At 40.4% G+C, this 25,630-nt stretch overlaps 1 protein-coding gene across 1 annotated transcript; it reads right to left on the bottom strand.

Moving 5' to 3' along the window:
* Positions 1 to 545: 545 nt before the first annotated feature.
* Positions 546 to 25,163, bottom strand: galnt3 (polypeptide N-acetylgalactosaminyltransferase 3). The gene is made up of 11 exons (XM_002936748.5): positions 23,682 to 25,163; positions 15,194 to 15,766; positions 13,712 to 13,884; positions 12,253 to 12,402; positions 10,768 to 11,002; positions 9,885 to 10,002; positions 8,452 to 8,652; positions 6,679 to 6,810; positions 4,412 to 4,513; positions 3,405 to 3,557; positions 546 to 1,093 (listed from the first exon to the last, which is right to left on the bottom strand). Exons 2-11 carry the CDS (start codon positions 15,682 to 15,684, stop codon positions 971 to 973), a joined length of 1,878 nt encoding a protein of 625 aa, XP_002936794.2. The 5' UTR covers positions 15,685 to 15,766; positions 23,682 to 25,163; the 3' UTR covers positions 546 to 970.
* Between the last annotated feature and the right edge of the window lie 467 nt (positions 25,164 to 25,630).

Below are 25,630 nucleotides of genomic sequence, written 5' to 3'. Positions count from 1 at the left end.
TTCTCTGTTCCAGCAATTGGAGTTGGGAGCATTAAGCACAGTTTCCCAGCACTGAACAAGTCTGTCCTTTATTCCCATGTTTGATTTCAGTGTAATGATTACATATCTCTATATGTAAGATAACAGCAAGATGCCTGACACAGTGCTGGGAATCAACATTCTCACTGGTCAATTATTTTGCATTCATGATGAAGTTTATGATCAGTAGAATTCTCATTGGTGAATTTTCTTGCATCTATAATTATGTTTTTCAGCAACTTCTATAGCAAAACTAGGACGCGCATCATGGCTGAGTTTACAACCCCTTTCAGCTTTTCCACATTTTACTTATTTTGTTTATGGTCTCACCAATTTATATGGTATATTACATTACCTGGATTTTTGTGGATTTTACACTATTTTTTACTGGTCTCCTGAAGAATGTATAATGGTTGTACTCTATAACCAAACTTAGAAGCTGCAGAAGAATTATTTGATCAAAGCTTTGAACGTGATGTTATAGAGTCTTTTTTTCCCCAACATCAACTTGTTTTCACGGACAAATAAAACATGAAATCTTACTAATAATAAGCTCTTTTTCCCTTTTGAGGTTATGTTTAGTATTAGCCAGACGTGTCTGTTTTCCAGTGTTCCGACAGGTTCTTCTGGGAAAGTATTCAGAACGCGCATCCCTTAAAACATAATCAGTTTTTTTCTTTGGTTTTAAGAAAACTGTGCCCATGACAGTCATAAAAAGGCAGCCTGGAATTGTTTGCCCCCAAACCCACCCCTCACCTTACTCTATAAACTGTAAAACAATATAAACAGATGGAAATGTTCCTTTGGCATTTCTAGAGTTACAGCCGACCCTGGAGCGTTTGTTCTTTTGTAACAAGACAGGCTTTGCTTCCCGGGGTAAGCGCAGCCATTGCATAAAAGGCTACAGTGTGCTCTGATCCCAGTGCTGGAAAGGAAGCGAGCTCCCAATGGTTCATTCGTGATGCCGGAAGATCCACTGCTGGAATGGATCTGCTGGGTTGCACTGTACCAGGGTTGGATTGGCTCCTTCTGAACTCACACACAGGTTGTAGGAAGGGTTGAACAGGAGTTGCTCCTGCAGGAGGAAATGAAGCAATTGCTTAGGCACAAACGTGATTCTTTTGTATTAAAATACTTTTAAATGTATCAGAATCAGATTAAAGGGTTAAGCAATGTATACTGGAAATATTCCTGAGAATTAAATTTTTTTTTATAGTGGAGGACCCTCTTAAGTAGAGTCCTGCTTGGGTCTGTCCTACCGGACCCGCAACCCGTCCCACCCCTGCAACACCGCTATGCCCCAACCCAGACCCGCTACCTGACCGACACCCATAATGGGTTTACTTAACACCCAAACCAGTGACCCGGAAAGCCTGGAAGTGATGGCACCATGGACTGGAAGTGTTGTCATTCCGGAGACAGATCAACCAGATATAGGGAGCAACTTGCTTGAACAACAGAGGAGGGTGGGAGCACTGAGACCGACAGCTAAAACACATACCTAAGTAGGATACCTGCGGGCCACCTGCCTGAAAACCCGGCTGCTTTTTGGCTATTCTGTGGCTACCTGACCCGCTGCAGGTCTCTACTTTTAAGTATCACTTCTGCAAGTTCCTCTTCAAACATCTGACTGGGCTCCATCCTCACTGCACAATTTCAAATATTTCATTGAATTTTTTTTTTATTGTAAATACTTGTACCTTTATAGCACACTTTTATTCTATTTAATATTTGTATTTTTTTTTTTTGTCTATGTAAAGTTGGGAGGAACACGGGTCAAAACAATTTCATTACAGTAATGATGCTTCATTGTTATTTGTATATGACAATAAACTTGAAACTTGAAAACTTGTAAGGTTGCCACATCACCCCTTCAAAGCCTGACTCATAGAACTAGCAATTAATTATGACACATTCTGTCTTTGTGCATATAAGCCATTACAGCCTTCAGCATGCTCCTAATTTAGCTAAACTGGGTGTGGATTTATTGCATCAGGAAATAGAAAGAAAACAAGAATAGAAATTAGGTTAATGCTACAGTGAGTGAATCCTTTGCTGTTATTTTTCTACCACTGGAGAAACCACCCGTTTCTCTCCTTGCTGCCTGCTATTTATTTTAATGGCATCGCCACAGATATGTGGTGGCTTTTAGCCTAAAAATGAAGAAAAGAATGCTTTTGGACCGGAATGCACTCTGTCTGTGCAGGGACAGATGGCAGTAACTAATGAATGGCAAGCAGTACAGACAGTACAGAGCCAACAAGGGCATTTCTTTGCCAGCAGGGCTGACCACATTGCTCAATAGAAGAAAATGGCATGCCACAGCTCAAGGCAGTGGAACACATTCTGATAAATTCACACAGGTATAAGCTTTGATAACTGTGGGGTCCGCTCTGGACTCTCCTGATAAACCGACACTGCACTGTATCACTTCTGCATAGAGAAAGATGTGATACGGGTGCTCAGGTCTCAGCAAGCGAGAGGCACTCAGGACAGCATTTAGTAACTATAAAATTAGCTTGACAATCAGGCCTAAAACATAGGCCTATGACTACACGTTATACGGCCATACACGTTAAGATTTTTCCAAGATCTTTTCGTTATGGTAGGATCAAGCTTATCTTGAAATCATTTAAAACGATGTTTCATGTAATATTGTAAAGTTGAAGCTAGGAAAACTACCTGCCTGGTCCTGTAAACAACTGGACAATGGGCAAATTCTATTGTTAATGCCGGACGATTTTCTGACCTATATCAGTTGAAAAATCGCTAAATGTACGATCTTTCGGTGCCCACTGACCTTATCTTAATTTAACAGATTTGTCCGATCGCACTCTAAAGGAATTCTGGGAATGAATTCCAAACTCTTAAAAAAATCCCATTTACATGGGTTTATCCTATAGGTTAAAGCTCACCCACTGGGTTTGAAGCTGAAGCCAGGATAATAGCTGATCAGATTCCCAACTACAGACCGGTTTCGCCCTTTCTGGGGCTCAACAGTGTAGTGCAGGGTTTTCTGATCGCACTGAAATTGGTTGTTAGGGAGAGAAAAATCTTTATGTGTATGCCCACCTTAAGGGCTTCACCCAAAACATGTTACATGTGATGGTTCACTGTTAACAGATTTTATTATTATTGTATAATTAAATTTATATTTATTAATACATTAATAAAGCCTACTGTCTGGAGCACCGCTCACCTTGTATTTGTTTGCTGTGTATCAGGAAATGCAGTCAGTATAACATTTTAATAAATGAGGAAAATATCAAACTTCAGAGAATTTTTTAGGATTCTCCAGTTTAATACTTGAGTAATTTACCCCAAAGAGAGTATTTGTAGGAAGTTTTAAAAAAAAAAAAAAAAATGCGGTGTAAAAGCCAACGTACCCTCTGCAGCTCCCATCTCTCTTCAGGGAGTGGGGCAGTGTCTCTCCCTCTGTAATTGCACGGCTTAATAACAAGGGAACTGTGCGAAGGCCGGAGACACAATTCTTTCTGAATATTGTGTCGAATTTCATGTTTTGAAGTGTATTCAAAATACTATAGGAAAAAAAGAAATATACGTAAGCTTGTTATACATGTACAGCAGGAAAGAACCATGTTTAATGAATAATTATGCTTCACGCATAGGATAACTGAAGGTGTTGGCCTGAGTTCCTGCTACAGAGAAGGCGTATTTCACATGGCTGTATGAATATGCACAGAAGGAATGTTAAGTGCTACCGATGGAAATACCAAGATTACACTTACTAATACATAGCGAATATTCCTGGGCTAACCAGCATACTGCCTCAATGTCCCAATTCTTACTGTATAGACGTGCCCATATTTCAAATGACAAAGAAAAAGTGTGGCTTACCAGAAACCAGATAAGGAATGTAAGAGTGATACAGAAAGAAACAGAAAGAAATGTACACAAAGAAAGTTCCGGGGCCGCAAACCGAATACTAATATTTAGCACTGTTTACTAAAGTCAAAGGGGGTTCAAATAATCCCCTCATATGGGGCCCTGAAGTGAAATGTGGCTTTAGAAAGATAGTCTTGGCTGTCAAACATGCAGCCTTTACAAAAACACTTCCCAGCACCTTCCATCAGTTGATGTCGGAACCTGAACAGATGGAGAGCTGCAAGTTGGATTAATATACAGACCCCGTGCTACTTTGCCCCAGTTTTCGTTACTGCTAAGGAAGATGTATACACGAGTAGCACTGTACATTAGCCCCCATTTGCCCAGTAGCAGTAACCCATAGCAACCAATAAGATTATAAGATTTGCTTTTATACAGATGACCAGTAAATGCTATCTGCTGATTGGTTGCTATGGGTTACTGTTCCTGGGCAAACTTAGTGCCTTTTATTACATTACCCTTTTACAAAATGATTTTATTTCTTTACCTGGTTCCCACCAAGTCCATGGCAACTGTACATGATCAGAGGCTTGTCACCATGATTTTCCCCTCCAACATCCAGACACAGATCTCGACCAACATTTTTTAACTAATAAAAAAAAACAAAAACATGAAATTTAACATTATAGAGGGTTTTGTTCAGTCCTCTGTTTTACACAGCAAATATGTTTCCTAAGCAACCAAACTTGGATTGTGATGTTATTAGGAGTTCCCGCTGGGGCCGCGGTGGGGGGCATATTAGAGTGCCTATAATACCTGAAACTGAACCTTCCAGAACACTTAACAAAATGCAGAGTTTCCACTGAAACCTTAAATTTGCCAGCTTTATAGAATAGGTGTTTTGTTAATGTTAACAGGCATCAAGCTCCACGGTTGGGGGAACTAAAGGGAAATTTAGGGCAGGAGAATTAAATCTTTGTGTAACCCTATGGGTACTAAAGCTAAGGAAACAATGTACTTACTTCTCCCTTATTACTTATGTACTGGGGTCTGGTGAAAATATAACAAATACACTAACAATATACAGGATATCAATATATAGTTGACTGCAAAGTCTTTACAGTAAATACAATAAATCATTTGCTTTGCTGGTATAAAGGTTTTAGGTCCTGCAGCCAAAAACAGCAGTGGACAAAACACCTCTTTCTGCCTGTAACTTCTTTTATTTCTAGTAAAGGAAAGGCACCTATTCGAGCATTTTGGCAGCGAAGTCTGCCTGTAACCGCTGGGCATGATTCAGACATTACAATGCAGAATTAGGAACGACCAGAGAGGAGCACTTTGTGTGGCGCTGTTCTCTGATACACCGCAGATGCTTATTTATGATAATTATTATAATTAGCCAAAACAATTTCCACCTACATATTCATAAACCAAGAAGGAAAGCTGAGAATTTTAAAACTCAGGGGCCGATTTATTAAATATCAGGATTTGCGATTGTATTAATGAACTAATGTATTAAAACTTCCCAACAGTCCCGACACATTTATCAAAATGGATACCTGTGTTGATCTGACAGCTGAAGACCATCTCCAAAGGAGATGCTACCCACAAACGATTTTCTTCCCCTACAGAAACTTTTTAAACCTGCTACATCCTTCTTTAACTTTTTCAAATCTGTTACTGAGAAGTTTCTCAGCTTCTTCTCTGTTCTCTAACTTGCTCACTTGATCCTGTACCCTCATTGTTATTAAAACAGTGTGCCCCTGCCCTTTTTCCAGCCCTTACTCATACTGTATATTCAATTCCTCTCTAGCTTCTAGTACTTTCCTCACTTCTTAAAAAGGCTGCTCTGGACCCATCCAGCCTATCTCTCCCTTACCACTAGTCTCTAATCTCTTGGAAACTGTTCCTAGCTATTGTCTCCTAAATGAACCAACGCCACCTCAAGCTGAACCTAGCTAAAACAGAGCTCGAGCTTTTTTCATCCGGACCTTTTCCTCCTTTTATTAATACTACTGATGGCATGACCATTAACCCTATTGATACAGCTTGCTGTCTGGAGGTTATCTTGGACCAAAACCTATCCTTCTCTAATCATATTAATGCCACGTTTTCTCAAAATAGGCAAATGACCCACTTCTTTCACAAGTAACTGCTAAAACACCAATCTGTGCCCTTATCCTACCCCAGTTAAGACGACTGCAACCACTTGCTAACAGGTCTTCCAGACTCCCACCTCTACCCCTGCAATCAACCTTTAACTCAGCTGCTAAAATCTTTCTGCTTTCTTCTAAGAGGAAACCTGCTCTTCCCCTACTTAAATCTCTATCATGGTTGCTCGTTAAGCAAAAGGATAGCATACAAAATCCTTCTACTAACATTCAAAGCTCTTCACTCATCTGCTCCCCATTACATTTCGTCACTTGTCCCCTTTCACTTGTCTTTTCTCACCATCCACGCCCACTGCCATTTCTCATCTTAGACCTTTCTATCTCGCTGCTCCTTACCTCTGGAATTCTATCCATGAATTTCTCCATAAGGAGCACTCTTTGAACCCCTGTTCAAAAAAAATCAGACCCTACCTTTTGGAGCACTAGTACACTGCATGCATAATCCTGGATCTTATGGCCTAATGCACTTTGCCCTCCTATTTGTGCCTGTATAATATTCACCAACTTAAATTGGTGCCAACTTTATTTAACTTGGTTGGAGAGGGATAGTTTAAGAGGACAAACAAGTGCCCCGTCAAGTTACAATAAAATTGTAAAGCCTTTTGGATTTAGATGATGAAAAGAATGTTGTGTTACTTACATCTCCATGTATCAGAGGGTGTCTCTCTGGTACATACATCTCAGGATAAATATTATTCAGATACCAAGTAAAATTTTTACATTGAAGTCGATGCCTCAGGTCCAACCGCTTGGACAAATCTCCATATTCCTTCTGTACAATGAGAACCATGCATACATTAACATCACACGTTGCCAGTTTGCAGAAAGGGGGTCTCGTAGCATCATCTATCTTTTCATTTTGGAGGTACATATTAGAATAGTAGCTTAAGGGGAATTTCCTCTGTATTTCTCAACTCTATATGGTAGAGTGCTTAAGTAGAGACACCTGCAACCAATGCTTGCTAAGAACTGTGAGCTATAATCTATATTGGCCACTAAAAACGATTATGTTTCTTGGTAAACCAGCGGGAAAATTCATCATTTTGAAGCAATGCTAAAATTACTGCTTAAAATCTTGCACTAAACAGGGAAACGAGTCACCAAGTCATTAAGAAGCCCATGGAATAAAAAATTCACCTCTTCCCCCCCAGTTTAACCATCAGGCTTTGAGATAAGGCAAATTATTAGACAGAGGTTTCTTACTGGATGGCTAATTTGTTTTGATTGTGCTCGATAAAACAGGAAGTAGGACGAGACTTTCTTTTCAGCATTTTTGTTTCTTAAAGGAACAGTAACACCAAAAAATGAAAGTGTATAAAAGTAATTACAATATTATGAACTGTTGCCCTGCACTGGTACAAGTGGTGTTTTTACCTTAAAAACCCTACTATAGTTTATGTAAACAAAGCTGCTGTGTGGCCATGGGGGCAGCCATTCAAAGGAGAAAAGGCACAGGTTACCTACTAGATAACAGATAAAACACCATTGTATTTTAAAGGCCTTATCTGTTCTCTGCTAAATAACCTGTGCCCATTCTCTTTTTTCCAGCTTGACTGCCCGCAAGGCTACTACGCAGCTTATTTATATAAACTATAGTAGGGTTTCTGTAGCAAACACACCAGCTGTACCAGTGCAGGAATGGCTGCCCCCGGGGCTACACAGCGGGGTATTTATATAAACTATAGTAGGGTTTCTGTAGCAAACACACCAGCTGTACCAGTGCAGGAATGGCTGCCCCCGGGGCTACACAGCGGGGTATTTATATAAACTATAGTAGGGTTTCTGTAGCAAACACACCAGCTGTACCAGTGCAGGAATGGCTGCCCCCGGGGCTACACAGCGGGGTATTTATATAAACTATAGTAGGGTTTCTGTAGCAAACACACCAGTTTTACCAGTGCAGGGCAACAGTGCATTATATTTTAATTACTTTAAAACATTTTAATTTTTTGGTGTTACTGGTCCTTTAATCTGAATGGTAAAATCTATATACTTACTGATCAAAACAACAGGCATAAAGTATGTTCAGCACACGCCTTATTTGTTGACCCAGTGCTAAAAAGGGGGTGAAGAGTTAAGATGGCCACACACGCCAAGATCTTCTCGCTTGGCGAGGTCACCAAGTGAGCGGATCTTCTCCCGATATCCCCACCTACAGGTGGGCGATATCGACCTCGCCAAGCTAGCAGATCTTAGCGTGTATGGCCTCCTTTAGAGGCATGATGGGAGAGATTTCACAACTGCTCAAGCATTAGTACAAAACCCAAACAGCGGCCTCCATCCCAGCAGAGGCAGAGACACCTTTGTAAATAGATCCCTTTCCTCTTAAATCACAATAAACCACCAATACATGTTTCATACATTCATCAGAAAGCTGAAATGACTATGGCTTTCTCTTCCTAACCATACTTACACTTTTGACAATGTTTGCAGCTTCTCTGTTTCTGCGATAAAAGATTTCTTTAAGGTCGTCCATCCAGACTTCAGCCAGACGCACTTGGTTGCGCACAATCACTTGCGTCCCTTTCGGGAACGTATGAGGACTCTTGCTCCGAAATACATGGCCAACAACAGAACAAGGCAAGATCTCTAGCTGGCCACCGCACTGCCATACCTAGATGAGCATTAGGAAGCACTCATTAATATGCAATTTAGTTATTTTAAATGCATTAGGGCATTGACACTCATGGTGCGGTCTCCTGCGGGTAATTGTGACAAAGTGCCTCAATCTGGAAAAGCTTTTGTGCCACATAATTACTGTACAAACTACTGCTGAACTTAAGCAAGTTCTTGCTAAGTGATTATTTCTTAGGGATCAGATGTAGAGAGGGCTGATCAGTTACAACTTTCTCTAACTGGAGAGCCTAGTATGGAATTCTTCCATTAATATGTTAGAGTTCAAAGTAATAGATCTGTGGTTTCCGAGCAACCAGAGGCTGAATACTGAATGAGTGAAAACTGGGTTGAGTCTGTTGTGCGAGGGTTTTGTCACAACTATGCTGGGAAAGTCACAAGATTTTGTATTGAAATGTGACCATGTATGTATATGCTGTATTATAAACAGTGCTTAGAGATGTCATCAGTTATAATCAGTGTTTAGTGATATAATTTTTTGTCACATGACTCACTGAAACTTGTGTATTATAATAAATAACATACCCCCTGCAGCAGGCCCCAACCTGCAATCTGTGGATTGTGGCAAATGCCAGAGGGGCTGCTATAAGATGCCATAGACTACTTATAAATTTGGCCTGTGGCTGTGGCTCTGTGTACTTAAATTGCCAAGGCCTATTTTGAATCCCAGACCGGGCCTGCAGCTGTTTTGGAAACCCCCAAGATCCCTTGTCAGCCCTCAGTTATAGGGCCACCAGGCTGTATAATATCAGGATATTAGAAGTCAACTTGAATTTCATGACCTGTATAAAACATGGTCATGGAACTCCTCAGAGACTTATAATATCCTTATATTATACAATAGTGGGTACATTATTCACTATATATACACATATATATATATATATATATATATATATATATATATATATACACACACACACACACACACAGCCACACACACAGCCACACACACAAATGAACAAAAGTTTCCCATTTCACGTTTTGCTTCATACTTCAATAATGTGTTTTCTGTTAACAAAATAAAAAGTGTGGGAAGGCTAAAATTAAAGATGAGAATTTTCTTTTATAAACACATACCTCAGATGTGAAAATTGACTTTAAAAGCCAAAACAACACCCTTTTGCCAGGACTAATAATGTACAGTGATATTTACTTTAAAAGCAGAGTAAAATGATTGGAATCAGAATCCACTGCGCTAACGCTACTCACTCGAAAGGACATCTCTATATTTTCTCCACCCCAGATTTCCATCTGTTCATCGTAACTTCCAATGTGTTCGAAATAGGCCTTGGAGATGGAAAAAAGCCCTCCAGCAAAAGTGGGAGTCCTACAGAATGTGGATGAAACAAACATTATTGACAACTTTTTTTGCATTCAATTTTTAGCATCAGATTCCTGGGGCTGTCTGGGTTAATTATCCACCTGATTCACTCCTGTTCACCTTGGCTTGGTTATAAACTGATCAGTCTGCCAACTGAACACATGGGGTAGATTTCGGCATGAAAATCTATTAAAATTTACCCCGTCGACAGCAGATTGGCCTAATGTGGCGCTGCCCTAAAGCTGGGATTACACTGTAACACCTGCTTATTTGGGGAGGCCATCGATTGAGCATATTAGCTTCTAGTAGCAGCTACTTGTTGCAGCTACAAAAATAGACAATGCTGCTCATTTACTGCTACATGTGTGTTAGCAGATGCAATTCTTAGTATTGTCTATGGCAGGGTATTTTCTGGCATTTAGTAGCTATGACAAGTAGCTGCCGAACAACACCTGGAGGAGCACAAGTTGAACATCCTTGTCTTGTACCCTTATATATATATATATATAAAACCTTGTTTGTTAAATTATTGTAAGCCCCCCGTTTGCTATAAATCAACGTACAGTGCTGCATAACTTGCTGGCGCTATATAAATCAATGATGATGATGATGATAATTATACCTGTGATGCTGTAACATAACAAACAGATAACAGAATAGCACAACATCACAAATTAAATAGGACATTCTACCAATGTGCCAATACCAAATCAGCTATTCTAATATTGCATATTGTAAACTGTTAAACATAAAAATTCTCATTGGTCTTACTTTATTGGATAGGTTTCATCTTTCCTTCGTGTCTTTTCTGAACTGGGAAGCGATTCCCAACCAAATGATAGGGTCCAATCGAAATTGCCCCTGTTGTGATTATTGCCGTAGGGGGATGGGTTGCTGAATTGAAATGTGTTGAGGTCAATGCCGGTGATGTCTGGGCTGACCACAGACGTGTAATTTTCTGCAATCCTAGCCAGGAGCGGTTCTAGCCAGCCATAGTAACATTCACCTAGCAAAATAACAGACGGAAAAAAAAAAAAAGAAAAATGAGGATGACTGATAAAAACAACCATAATGGCAAAAATTACTAGAGACATGTGATTTAAAGGCAGCAATTTGCAAAAAATCAGGTGCTCGCTCGTTCCCGGACTAGGTTTTCCACCCATGTAATTACTGCTTTGTAACACAAAATGATGCCATTCTGAAGCTTTCAAGGCTTTGTTTAGCCTTTGATTACATCCTAGGCTCCATAAAGTCACCCTGATGGCTGTACTTATTATCCGAATTAAAAATGGAACTGATAGATAGCAAAAGAGGGAGAACATTTTTGACTGAAAATTGCCAAATAATTCAGCTACAAAATGCTTCAAAGTTTACAGAAACAACTGTTCTGCTCCAAAATTCAAAGTGCAAACTGAGGCCTTCGGGTGCTGTTGAACTATCATCAAGCAACTCTGCATGTGAATCCATTCATGGGATTGTAGTTTAGCAGCAAAGTATAGGTATGGGACTGCTTATTCAGAATGCTTGGGACCTGACATTTTCTGTTATTAAGATCTCCATACTAAAAACTTGTTTCAGCATTAATTAAACCCAATAATTATATCTTAATTATAAGTTAGTACAGGTATGGGATCCCTTATCCGGAAACCTGTTATCCAGAGAGTTCCGAATTACGGAAAAGCCATCTCCCATAGACCCCATTATAAGCAAATAATTCTAATTTTTAAAAATGATTTCTTTTTATATTACTTTTATATATCAAAGGTGACCCAATAGGATTACTATATAGGTAATCCTGTTGGGTTTATTTAATATTAAAACATTTTTTTAGCAGACTTAAGTTATGGAGATCCAAATAACGGAAAGTTCCCTTATCTGGAAAACCCCAGGTCCCAAGCATTCTGGATAACAGGTTCCATACCTGTATCAAGTACAAGGTATAGGTATGGGATAAGTTATCCGGAAACCTGTTACCCAGAAAGTTCCAAATTACAGAAGAACCATCTTCCATAGACTCCATTAAAAGCAAATAATTTATGTTTTTAAAAATGATTTCTTTTTCTCTGTTTTATTATCACAGAGAAAGAGGAAATCATTTTTAAAAATTGGAATTATTTTGTAAAAGTATGGGGAAACGGCACAATAACACTGCCCCAAGCGACATACAACATAAATAAGTGACTAGGGATAGTTATTCGCTAATATCACATATGGATTCATGTAGTTATCATGCAGTCTAAGCCTTACGATACTTACAGTGAGCGTCCAGAAATGTAAGGGTATCTCCCGTCGCAACGGAGGCGCCTAGCAAACGGGCAGTAATAAGGCCTTTCCGTTCTTTTTGTCGCACCACTTTGACAATCTGAAGCTGTTTAACATATTCATCCAGTTCATCTTTCAAATACTCTGTAAAGGAAGTAAATTTGTTTTTGGAGCATATTTGTGACATATTACTAAAATTATTTACATAAACCCTGCTGCACTGCTCAACCATACTTTACTCAGTTGTTGCTGAACTACAAATCCCAGCATACTTTAATTTATAAATCACAGTTAAGGAATGATAGTCCAACAACATCAGTGTTGCACTCTTAAAGAAATATTGCTCAAAATAACATTTCCCCAGCTCTCCAGGGCCCACGGCTGCATCAAAATGCAAAATAACATTCCAATGAGAATCCCAGCTGATCGGTGTAAATCTGGCTCCATGTTATTTGTTCCTGAAACTAGAGTTGAAAGCTTTAAAGGAACAGTAACCCCATAAAATGAAAGCAATAAAGGGAATTGCAGGTGGAAAGGCCTACGCATCGCTTTGGCTTTCCAAAGTTGCCCGTAGTTGCCTTCAGAAGGAAGAAATTAGAAGAAAACAGCACAGGCTACATAATGGATAACAGAATACAATGGTACTTTACAGAGCTTGTCTGTTATCTGCTATGTAACCTGTGCCATTTAGCCCCATTTCAATTTGAATAACTATCACCATGGCTACACAGTAGCTGTGTTTATCAAAATTATATTAGTGTTTCTGAAGCAGTGCAGGGCAACAGTACAATATATTTTAATTACACTGATACCCTTTAATTTGCACGGCGTGAATTTCAGGCGATTATTTGCCCCTTTATGGGCTTGACGCATTCATTGCTCATTTGTATGGTGTGTACCGTCGTGGCTCTATGAGCGCGTCACATTTGTCCACGCCTTTATGTGTGCGGCACGCTTATTTGTGCCCTTTGTTGTGCGACACTGTGCCCTCCATTGGTAAGCTGGCGGTCCAGTGCCAAGCTGTCCACAGCCCGGCACTGGTCCACGGCCCGGCGGTTGGGGACCCCTGATCGATATGATTGAATATGCAGCCAAATTAATGCACAGTATGGAACAAAGATTGTTAGGATAGGCTCTCTCTACTATATGCTTTTACATAAGCCTTCTGGGCCACACACACATGTACCTGTGGGGCAAACAACTGGTATAAACTTCCAGTCCATCAACAGTGTGATACTAAGGGCTAATTCTGGCAGCCCACGCATTATCCTTTAATTCAAAATAGGCCCTGGCATTTCAAGTACACAGAGGCCCAATAAATAGTGACTGTCTATGGCATCTTACAGCAGCCCCTCTGGCATTTGCCAGAACCCACAGATTGCCAGATTGCCAGTCGGGCCTGCCCCCACCGGAAGCAGAGGAAAGAAAACACATTGCAGCACTTTACACTTACCATCTACACTGGCATCATCCACCAAAATGATCTCTTTGAGAAGTATAGCAGGGGATGTATGCATAACACTATACACTGTTCTGAGCAGGGTAGACCAGGCCTCATTATGAAACACAATTATAATGCTTGTCGTGGGCAGTGGAGGGCAGCGCTTAAACTTCTGCTCAATGCACCTGCATGTCAAAAACATGGCAAGAGAGGCAAAAACTCAATTAAAAAACTGTTCTTATACAAGTATATTTATAGAGAATGTTTGTGTGGTTTGAACAATTACAGGTATGGGACGTATTATCCAGAATGCTCAGGATCTGTGTATTTTTGGATAACGGGTTTCTGGATAATGGATCCCATACCTGTAATATATTTTTGACCAAGGATATAGCAGACGACAGCAACATTAGTCATCCAAAACATGCATTGCTTTGCTAAGTCATACTGGCCCTTTAAAGATGAGCAGATGGAGAACATTATACTATAATCTGGAAGAAAATGGTCCAAGTCATGACGTGGTGCGTACACATGTACAGCCTGCCAGCGACCAGGACACACAGCAATAAACGATAGGCAGGTGTGGTCAATTAGCTTTGTCTATAGACATAGGAACGACACAATCTTCAAATGAACTTCCCATGCTACGCAGGGACGGACTATAATATTTAAACGCCTAATATTAACCATTATGTAGATAAAGGCAAAACCACTGGCTACTGACATTTACCCAAGCCTGTTTTGGATGGACAACCATTGGTCAAGGACCATTTAGAATATACATATAGTAAAACATTGCAGTTATTCAGCTGCCACTATGACTTTAATAAGCCTTTTAATGAGAAACTTACTGCTACCCATTTGCCCCCCACTTCCTCACAGATCCCTGTTCATGATCAGCAGCTCCTCTTCTTAATGCTTTAGAAGTTGACCTCAGGTTTAGGGAGGTGGGTGAAGTTTCAATAGGACAAACAAAAACAATACCCCAGCCTATCAGAAGTTTAGCCCGCCATTAAAATAAAGTACTTATTGCTGGGACATTGTGGAAAAGAGCTGAATCGGAGTGCCATGGAGGTCAGAGGGGAGGCGGCGGGTTTACTAAAGGGATAGTAACGCATTTCTGATAAAACTGGAAAAGTGTCACTATCCCTTTAATTAGTTGGCAGGATAGACGACCCCATATATGGTAAGTTCTAATTTGAGATATTGGAGGGGCATATGTTGGAATCAGATTTTCTTGCAGCTGAGTAAAACAATAGTACTGACATTTCTGGGAGAAATGCATTATGTTTTTGACATGGGCCGCACACAGGTGAGAAGGGGTACTGCATGTGTTTTAAAACCATACTTCAAACGCAAGAACATTTGAATGAACAATCTTCCCAGACACGGCAGATTTCCTAGCCTAATATACAGAATATCTGGAGAATTGATGCAATTTAACTTCCCCTAAAATGTGATTTTGCAGATGAATCAAGCGAATGTGATACATACTCAGGAGGTCTTGTGTCGGGTCCCAGATCTCGGTGAAGTGAGATTCGGTCAGTTGCAAAAGCATTAAAACAGTGTTTCTTCTCTCCTCTCTCTTTTTCTTCTTGCTCTTCTGGGGTAAGCTTCTCCTCCTTAAATGGTTTTCCTGCTGCCCCAGGGGCATGAGGATCTTGAGGGGGGCGTTCAAGGAAAGGCTTTAGTTCTGCGGCTGTATAATATCCAGGCAAGCACGGTCTCACATTATCTCCATTATCAGTCTGCCTGACGGGGGCATTAATTTGCATTTTGGGCATTGAATCTTTAATATTGTTCACAGCTTCCATCATCATATCCAACATCTTTTTCTTCCCGCGGTGAGCCCCTAGTTCATCCTTTTCCCAATCAATAACTTCTTTTTGTATCATAAACAAAAATCCCATAAATATTAGAGTTATAAAGCCAAGTTTCCAGTGAATAAATCGTCTCCCTAAAAGGAGTCTTTTTAAATTGGCCATGTTAAATGTGGGGCAGGACGGCGCGCAACAAAGAATCAGTCGGTAGGATGTCCCATCACACGTTTCTGTTGTACCGCAAAGCCTGAAAAAGAAAAAAAGGGCAGTGATTAGAAACAGAATATTTTATATCCAGTGAAAACTCAATTTAACATGACCAGATTTAAAGTTTTTTTGGATTTTACACAATTTGTTTTGGTCCCACGAAATACATAAAATGGGGGTACATCCAAACAAGGTACACACACCAAGCAGTTGAGCCCATATTGCTTCCCTAGTTTCCTATTAAGCATGCATACAGGCTTTACCAATCACAAGCTGGCCTGTTCAAGTGAACTGTAATCCCGCTGTCAGATCTTGGCTCTTCTTCTATAACATGCATTGCAAAGCTGCAAGCACAGTGGTTCCTTACCCATTGAATACTTATAATGAATATAAATTATAATTATATGTAATTTCCTACTACACATTTATTAAGATATGTGTTCAGTGTAACAGCTATGTTTTTTTCTGGAACTAGACAAGAAAATGATACCAGTTTCACTTCAGCACTTCCTGGACCTGCCAAGCAGATGAAAAGGTGATAAAACTAATAACCAGTCCATTGAGAAGCCCCTTATAATGAGCTGCTCAAAGGCTGCTGCTGCTTAGGGAAGGGAGGTGTTGTTTGTTTAAAGGCTCCGAGAGTGGGCAGGAGGTTCAAGGGACACTAAACCCTGCTGTGCTGCACTGCTCAACCAAACTTTACTCGGCTGTTGCTGGACTACAAATCCCAGAACAATGTAACATATAATGAAGGTTGAGGTATGCTGGGAGCTGTAGTCCAGGAACATCAGGGTTGTATTCTTAAAGCAATATTGAACAATAAAACGTTTCCAAAACTTACCCTGATATCTCCAGTGCCAGCGGCTGCATTAAAATGCAAAAAATTCCTCCAATGAGAATCCCCGCTGATCTGTGTAAATCTGGCTCCATGTTCTCTGTTCCAGCAATTGGAGTTGGGAGCATTAAAGGAAAAGTAACACTAAAAATTTTTAAGTAAAAAATCTATTCTACCCTGCCCCAATAATTGCCCTATCCTGCAAACCATTTATTATTTTGAATGCTTTAGTAGAAAATACCTGTTAAAGCTTGGCTTCTGGTCATTTGAAAAAAAGCCGAAACGGCGATGCAGGGGAAGCATCCACTATGTGACAATCGATTGATCGATTCTAGCCTTTCTTCTGTATAGGAAGGAGTCAGGCTAGGATCGATCAATCGATCGCCACATAGTGGATGCTTCCCCTGCATCGCCGTATCGCCTTTTTTCAAATGACCAGAAGCCAAGCTTTAACAGGTATTTTCTACTAAATCATTCAAAATAATAAATGGTTTGCAGGATAGGGCAATTATTGGGGCAGGGTAGAATAGATTTTTTACTTAAAAATTTTTAGTGTTACTTTTCCTTTAAGCACAGTTTCCCTGCACTGAACAAGTGTGTCCTTTATCCCCATGTCTCATTCCAGTGTAATGGAAGAAATGACATAGTCATCTTTATATATTTATAAAGATATTTATTTATACATTATAAAATAACAGCAAGATGCCTGACCCAATGCTGGGAATCAGCAATCTCATTGGTCAATTATTTTGCATTTATAATGAAGTTTTTGATCAGTAGAATTCTCATTGGTGAATTTTCTTGCATCTATAATTACATGGGTATGTAATGGTATGGGACCTGTTATCCAGAATGCTTGGGACCTGGGGTTTTCCGGATAAGGGATCTTTCCGTAATTTGGATCTCCATAACTTAAGTCTACTAATAAATCATTTAAATATTGAATAAACCCAATAGGCTTGTTTTACCTCCAATAAGGATTAATTATATCTTAGTTGGGATCAAGTACAGGTACTGTTTTATTATTACAGAGAAAAGGGAATCATTTAACCATGAAATAAACCCAATAGGGCTGTTCTGCCCCCAATAAGGGGTAATTATATCTTAGTTGGGATCAAGTACAGGTACTGTTTTATTATTACAGAGAAAAGGGAATCATTTAACCATTAAATAAACCCAATAGGGCTGTTCTACCCCCAATAAGGGGTAATTATATCTTAGTTGGGATCAAGTACAGGTACTGTTTTATTATTACAGAGAAAAGGGAATCATTTAACCATGAAATAAACCCAATAGGGCTGTTCTGCCCCAATAAGGGGAAATTATTTCTTAGTTGGGATCAAGTACAGGTACTGTTTTATTATTACAGGTGTAGGTGTATGTTTAGGTGTATATTAGAAAAAGCAGGATCTATTATTATCTGCTTATATTCTCTACACTACTGGTTTTAACTCCTAAAACAATGTAGCTGAAGCCAGATCCAGCTGTTCTGAGAGACAGAACAAGGTATAAGTGCAGAGAATAAAAAGGTATTAAAATATATTCCTTCTATTGGCAATTACATTTATAAATAACTTTCAAACCACTGAAAAGGTTGAAATAAAGCACAGTTAGAGTTACATTTTCCTTTACTATGCAAATGTTTGTAGCTAGAGATGCCACTTACGCACAGAATGAGAGTCCCAATATTCTCAGTTTGTATTTATTGACTATTTCATTATGAAAATACCAATGTTTAAATCTGTTGATTTAGTGGGATTTTCTTCCCATAAGAAGTATTTACAGAAGGAGGTGAAGTTGCCAGATTTTATCTTTATTTGATCTCCTCCCACTCTCAGAACAAACAAGTCTGGAGTGTGTTAATGAAATAGCAAGGTCAAGATGACAATTACAAGCTTTTTTGCTACAGGTAAGGGATCTTTTATCCAGAAACCCATTATCCAAAAAGTTCTGAATTATGGGAAGACCATCGTCTCCCACAGAAAAATCATTCTAATTTTTGAAAAAGATTTACTTTTTCTTTGTAATAATAAAACAGTACAGATTATTTTAGTACAGGTATGGGTTCCCTTATCCAGAAAACCATTATCCAGAAAGTTCCGAATTACGGAAAGGCCATCTCCCAGAGACTCAATTATAAGAAAATAATTCTACTTTTTAAAAATGATTGTGAAAGTGCTGAAAGTGCTGAATGAAATTAAATGAAATGAAAGTGCTCCCACAGAGTGGATTTTGGCCCGAAAATGCACAACTGCTTCTCCTGGGTATTCAGATGAACTCAAAAGCCACGTTCTTCACTTTTCATGCCTATTCCTATTCCATGCCTATTCCCTACACAGGGAATTGAAAAAGTACCAATGAAAAAGCGGTGTGGAAAAATCACGAAAAACGGCAACTTTCCATATTGTCATACAAAAGCCAGCATAAAAAAAAATCCAAAAACCTCTAAAACAAAGCAAAAAAAGATCTTATGGTTGTAAAAGGGACATCTGCCATTGACTTCTACATGATCTCGACTGGGCTCAGGTGGCGTATTTTTGCATACGGATTAGTGGTTTTGTTGCATAATAAACTGCAAAACAATAGTGTTTTTTTCCGCAACTAAATCATGTTTTGGTGTCAAGAAGCCCTAACCGAAAAAAAACGACCATTAGCAATTGTCTCCTAACAGTAAATTTAAGGGTGAATTACCTGTTTAGGTAAATATATATTTTTTTTAGATCTACTCTTTATTATGCTTCATTCAGTGCTTTCACTCACAAATGCTAACCTTTATTTTTTTTGGTAATAGTGTCACTTTAAGGTTGAATGGAAATACAAACATTTATATACAAGTTTGCTCCCATGGGTGTTAGCTCATTGTTACTCCAATTAGTGGCGAGTCACACAACTTAAGGAACATTAGAGCAGGAGTAGCTTTTGTGAAGTGATACGGGTTGGGAGACCAACCACAAAATGTTAAACATGAAGTGAATAAAATCTCTCTTGCCTCAGGAGCTGGGTAAGCGAATCAGTGGCACAGCCAATCCCTCTGATGCAATGAAAAGCCTTCCAAAGCCTGTGAGCTGGCAATTGTCTTGTGGCCAAACAGGTTAAAGCAAAGGCGTGGCTCCTGGTAATCTCTCTGTAATAGTGCAAGTTGTCCCTCCAGTTCCTAACTTGTACGTGGAAGGGAGTGGGGAGTCAAACATGTTCCCCTGTGTTACAAAGCCAATCAGCATACTTGCAGGGTGTCCCCTCCATAACTTCCTAGGATACACATGGCTCTCCTTTCATTGTACCAGGAACTCTGCCGCTCACTGGCAGCCCTATCCAATACATTCCTCCTGCTTTGGCGACATTCTGTCTACATGATAAGTTATTCGCCAAACACTGATGTCTATTTACATATACATACCTTGCTATAGGTCCTAATGAGGATTAAAACTTTAGACTTTTAAACAATCTGTTAAGAGTTCTGGTTCTGGAATTATAAATGGATAAACACCTATTTTTGACCATGCACCCTGCATTTACCATATAGGAGTGCAAACACCTATAGACCATTTTATAAATGCATACAAAGCAGATTTATCATGATTATCGCTACTTTAAGAGTGAAGACACACAGAGCTACTAGTGCAGCTACTTGTTGTGGCTACTAAAACAGCCAATGCTGATCATTTGCTCATAATTGTCTCTACATGGGGTTTAGCAGAGGCAATTCTCAGTATTGTCTATGGAAGGCTATTTTATGGATTTTAGTCACCATGACACATAGCTGCTACTAGTAGCTTAAAGTGTCTTCACCCTTAAGGGGTTGTTTACCATTAAATTACCTTTTAGTATGGTATTAGAGAGTGCTGTTCTAATGCAATTCGTAATTAGTCTACATTTTTTTTAATTAATTTATTATTACTTGCTTTTTGTCGAGCAGTTCTCCAGTTTAAAATTTGAGCAGCTATCCGGTTGCTAGGTTCCAAATTACCCTAGCAACCAGGCAGTGGTTTGCATGACAGACAGGAAGATGAATATGAGAGGCCTGAATAGAAAGATAAGGAATAAAAAGCAACAATAACAACAAAAAATGTAGCCTCACTGAGCAATTGTTTTTTTGGTTTCTGGGCTGAAAGCTGAAAGGAGTCAGAAGAGGTTAGCAAATAAATAAAGTACGAAAAAAAAAAGACTAACTGAAAAGTTGATAAGAACGGGCCATTATATAGCATACTAAAAATTAACTTAAAGAAGAATTACCCCTTTAATTTATATAGCCCCAGTGGAGCTTAAAACTGCTGAGTGATCTGGCCAATTGGTTCCTAAGCCAATTAACTGGATCAGTAAAAATCACATGGGTCTGATATGGGTCTGATATTTCTTCCCTCTGCCTATGCAGGTGTGCCAGGCAATTCCAAACGTCCAACAAGCTACGATTCCATGGAAAGACACTGGCAACAAAATGTGGACAAAACATTTGGTAAGACATTAGCCTTACCCCTATATGAGTAAATATTAATATCAGTAGAGTGCCAGTATTCCCCAGCTGCCTGCATGCTGTACATAGCTACACTGGCTTCCACCGGTAGTGTGAGCCCCATCTGTAACTACTGATACAAAATAGCAAAGAACTGTCTCAAATCAGCATGTCAAGTATTGGCTGCAAACAGCAACATAGGAAGGAAGTGGGAAAGGGGGTGGCGCCATTACGCTTCTATAGAAATACTGTACTTGAAACACACCATTTAAAGAAAATGTCTAATATAAGTTTCTAGGCATGTACAGAAAGGTAACGTATTGTAGCTGCTATGGCCTGGGTTTCACATCAATGGTAAATAAAGTAAATGCCACAATTTGTATTCTTATTATATGCCAACATATTCCACAGCACTTTACAGAGATTAAAGGGGTGGTTCAATTTCATTTTTATCTTTAGTATGTTATAGAATGGCCTATTCTTGGCAACTTTTCAACTGGTCTTCATTTTTTTATATTTTTGATATCTATTTTGAATAATTTGATTTCCAATGGAGGTCACTGACTCCAGCAGCCAAAAGTTGTTGCCCAGTGAAGCTACAATTGTATTGTTTATAACTTAAATTTCTATTTTGGACCCCTCTATTCATATTCCTTTCTCTCTCAAACCTCTGCCAGGGTCGGACTGGGCCGCAAAGGCACTGGGGAAAAAACCCGGTGGGTGCTGGTGGCCCAGACTCGATCCCCACAGGGCACTCCCAAAAGCTGCCTGTCTCCTTCCCCGACACACTGAATGTAAGTTTCATTTACACGTGCTCGGTGGAGGAGGTCGGATGGGCGGTGGGTGCCTCTGCGGGGGTAAAGCTGGCAGTGGGGGACCCATTGGGGGGTGCAGAGGCCCCTGAGGCAGTAGTTCTGGTGGTCCCTGCACCCTCCAGTCCGACCCTGACCCTAGCAACCAGATATGTGCTGGAATTCCAAACGGGAAAGAACAATAAACGCAAACAAAACAATGAAGACCAATTGCAAATTGTCTCATCATATCAAAAGTTAATTTAAAGGTGAACATTCCTTTGCATCATTCCATGGCCTAGTTTTAGTCTAAGCCCATATTGCATGCAGTATGGTCAGTTTCATCGTTCCTCTACATTACTGAAGTGATTCTTGGAGGAAACCCATGCAAGACAATAGGAGAAAATACAACTTGCAGACAGTGCCTTGTTTGCAGACTTAGGACCCCTGCCCAAGGCAGCAATGACAACCAATGCACGACCGAGGCCCACTGCTTTCCAAATGCTGTGCGACAGCAGCTGTGCTGTTTTCCAACGGGAGCTTGATGGCTACAAGTAGCAGCTACTAATCCTGTGTGACATAAGCCTTAGGGGCTTAGGTGACATCACCTTAGGGTGATGTGTTTAGGACCTGTGTGCTGTATATCATACTGTTAGCAGGTAGGCCCCTTGTACGTGTATATAATCATGGGGAAGCACAAGTCAATGGAGCAGCACACACAGTGCAAAACACAACCTCATATTGTAGCTTTTCCTATAGGGAACTCTCACCAAATGTACAAAATAGCCGCAGTCACTCTCCATTGTGCACACACGTGTAGTACCTGTACTAACTGAATGCCCATCATGTGGCAATTTATAAACAGCCAGTCAGTGCATTTTGCTATCTAGGGATACCTATTGATTTAACTCACACCCCCAAGTTGTATGTATAAGCAGCCCGCTACGCGTCACTTCAAATAAGTAGCCGTGAATCCTGCTGGCTGAATACATTTAGCAAATATTATCCTTACACTTGTGTTCTTTGATCCATTTGGGTCGGCTGCATTGTAAATATGAGAAATAGGCTTGGCAGAGGAGTTTGTGTATTTATGTGCTGCAATTACCCTGAACCAACAGGGACGTTACCACAACAGAAGTGACAAATGTGACAAATTAATTTGCTGTTGTCAGTGTAAACAGGCAGGTTTGTATAAGGGTGAAGACACACTGAGCAACTAGTAGCAGCTACTTGTCGTGGCTACAAAAAATAGATAATGCTGATCATTTACTGATAATTGTCTCTACGTGTGTTTTAGCACAGGCAATTCTCAGTATTGTCTATGGCAGGGGATTTTCTGGCGTTTAGTAGTTGTGACAAGTAGCTGCTACTAAGTAGCTCTGTGTGTCTTCACCCTGAGGGGGACACAACCCAGGGGGATTTATCAGCCACCAGAATCTGTTTAAATCGCTATAGGAAACAAGTACCAAAGGACTTGGAGAAATAATTGTGCTTTTAAAACAAACACACAAGCTGGGGTTAAGCAATACACTGTATTATGCATTTCAAGCGTGAGGAAAGGAAACCAGCAATAGTGATATCAAATAAACCACAATCCCCTGTATTTATACTAAGGGAAATAAAAGTAAAAAAGTAAATAAGAATTGTGTGCTTTAAGGCAAAGGATAAGAAGTGACAGACAAAGAGTTTCAGAGGAAAGTGACAGAGCTGAGACGTTAAGCAAAGCCTCCCTGTCATATATTGTACTACAAGTCCCAGCATCCTCTGGCAGCCCAAGAACTGAAGTTATCCTGAGGCTGCTGGGATGCTGAGTGCCAGCCCGTCTCGTCCCTACCCGGCAGCGGCAATGCTATTGAACTTCGCAAAGTTTTCTACTCACAGTGATGGAGTGGGGCCCCCAGCAGCTCTGCGCTTCTCAGCGGCTCCTCGCACAGACAGGCGGCAGGTGGGGACGGATGGGGCGGAGGTGGATCCGGACGGAGGGGGCTGTCACCGCGGTAACGATTATATTGATGATGAAGATGATGACAGCTCTGGGGGCTGATGTTACCGCACTCACTTCCGCTTTGCTGGACCCAGGTGAGAGTCTGTAGCCTCTGCTGCGCATACTGCTCATGCGTGCTCCGCCACCCTTACCTGCCCTTACCTGCCGGCTCCAGGTGGGCAAACCGGAAGCGCACTGAGGCCCACAGAGCGGCAACCGTCCTGTGTGGGGAGCGAACATGAGAAGGAGAGGGGAGCTGGGGAGGAAAGAGAGAGTGAAACTGAGAAGAAGGTGTAGATAAAAGGGACAGTGAGAGGGACAATAAGAAGTAGAGAGTAGGGAGGGAAGGAAGGGCAGACAGAGAAGCTGGGAGAACAGAGAGGGCAGTTACAATGAGTAAGGGAAGGAAAGAGAGTGAAAGAGCAGGAAGGAGAATGGAGAAGGGCAAAAGTTGAAGTGGTGAGAGAGAAGAGGGGAAGTTGTAGGGTGTCAAGGAGGAGAATGATGGGGGAGAAAAGAGAGTTAAAGAGCAAGAGGTGGGGTTTGGGGTGAATGGAAGAATATTGGTGAAACGAAAAAATGGGTTGAAAAGGAAACGGGGTGAGAAAGGAGAAGGGGGAGGAGGAGGAGAAGTGAGCATTATGTGTGAAGAATGGGTTAAAATGACTGACAAAACATTTACAAGGAAACTTTTTTAATAATAAAATTTGACTTAAAAATAAAAGAAAAATAAAAGGGAGAGAGAACCTATAGAGCAGTAAGGGTGGCTTGGCTGACATGGCAATAGAGATTAAAGAAGGGAAGCTTTGGAAATAATGTACAACAAGATTAAGAGGGGGGCAATCGGAAAACATGCAAGGGGTGAAATAGAAACAGTTAAGAAAAAAGGGAAAGATTAAGAGGCAGAAGAGATTCTGTATAGCATAGAGGGATGTATGGGAAATAGATGAAACATGGGAGGAGGAGGGGAGACTGTAACAGAATAAGGGGAATTAAATAGCGAAGTGATTAAAATGAGAAATGGAGAAAATGTCATCTAAGAAGAGAGAGGAGATGTAAAAAGATTAAAGTGACTGAGCAAGAATAGTAGAGAGGGAGAAAATGAGAAGGAATGAAAGAATACATGGCAGAGACTGACAAGGAAGAAATAAAGTGAGGGGAAAAGTGATAGGAAAAATGGAAAGAAATGGGAGAAGGCTGAGAAATAGAAAGCCGAGGGACAGGCTCATTAACATGCATGTGGTTTGTATGTGCTCAAAATACAGATGATATTCTCTATTTTGCTTTTTGTAAAATTCTATCACAACACAGCAGCACTCTGTCTCATGGTTAGATACAAGTTGTCTTTGCTTGGCCCTGCTGTGGCTTAGAACTCTGTCCTGCTCGAGCCTGTCACCAAATAACGGCAGATGAGTCAGTATACAACAACAATGCCAATACTGCAGGTATTTACATATGACGGGGTCATTTCCCAGTGCCTGAGATGCAAGTGCTGGAGCACTAAGGAGCATAGAATTGAGACAGCAGTTGCCTTATTGCTCATTACATATATGCTTAGGGGTTTGCTGTGATCACTACTTTGTGCTAGATTCAAATCCAGAGCAAGGTACAGAGCCATAGGGCAGATGGTAAGTACATGGCTGAATGCCATGCAAGTAGTAGGTGGGAAGGGGTACACGTATATGGTTCCCAACTTGCCCCCTATCCATGAATACAGCGCTGGACTATATCATGGGAGGAGTCCATGTCTTTGTGCTCCATTACTGTCAGTGCACTTACAGCAAGGATGGGAGCAGATCTGCTTGGAGAAGAATCCGATCCAACTGGGTCCGTTCCCATCATCG

The sequence above is a fragment of the Xenopus tropicalis genome, chromosome 9, assembly GCF_000004195.4.
Source record: "Xenopus tropicalis strain Nigerian chromosome 9, UCB_Xtro_10.0, whole genome shotgun sequence".
Classification (NCBI taxonomy): Eukaryota; Metazoa; Chordata; class Amphibia; order Anura; family Pipidae; genus Xenopus; species Xenopus tropicalis.
Note: the sequence above shows the minus strand (reverse complement) of the source record. Positions and strands in the feature narration are given on the sequence as shown.

Excerpts from the sequence above, each read along its gene's own strand:
- galnt3 (XM_002936748.5), bottom strand. The coding sequence starts at position 15,684 with ATGGCCAATTTAAAAAGACTCCTTTTAGGGAGACGATTTATTCACTGG. Across the intron at positions 11,003-12,252 it reads TACATTTCTGGACGCTCACT|GTGAATGTTACTATGGCTGG; the intron begins GTAAGTATCGTA and ends TTATTTTGCTAG. Across the intron at positions 1,094-3,404 it reads AGAGATGGGAGCTGCAGAGG|GAGCAACTCCTGTTCAACCC; the intron begins GTACGTTGGCTT and ends TTCCTCCTGCAG.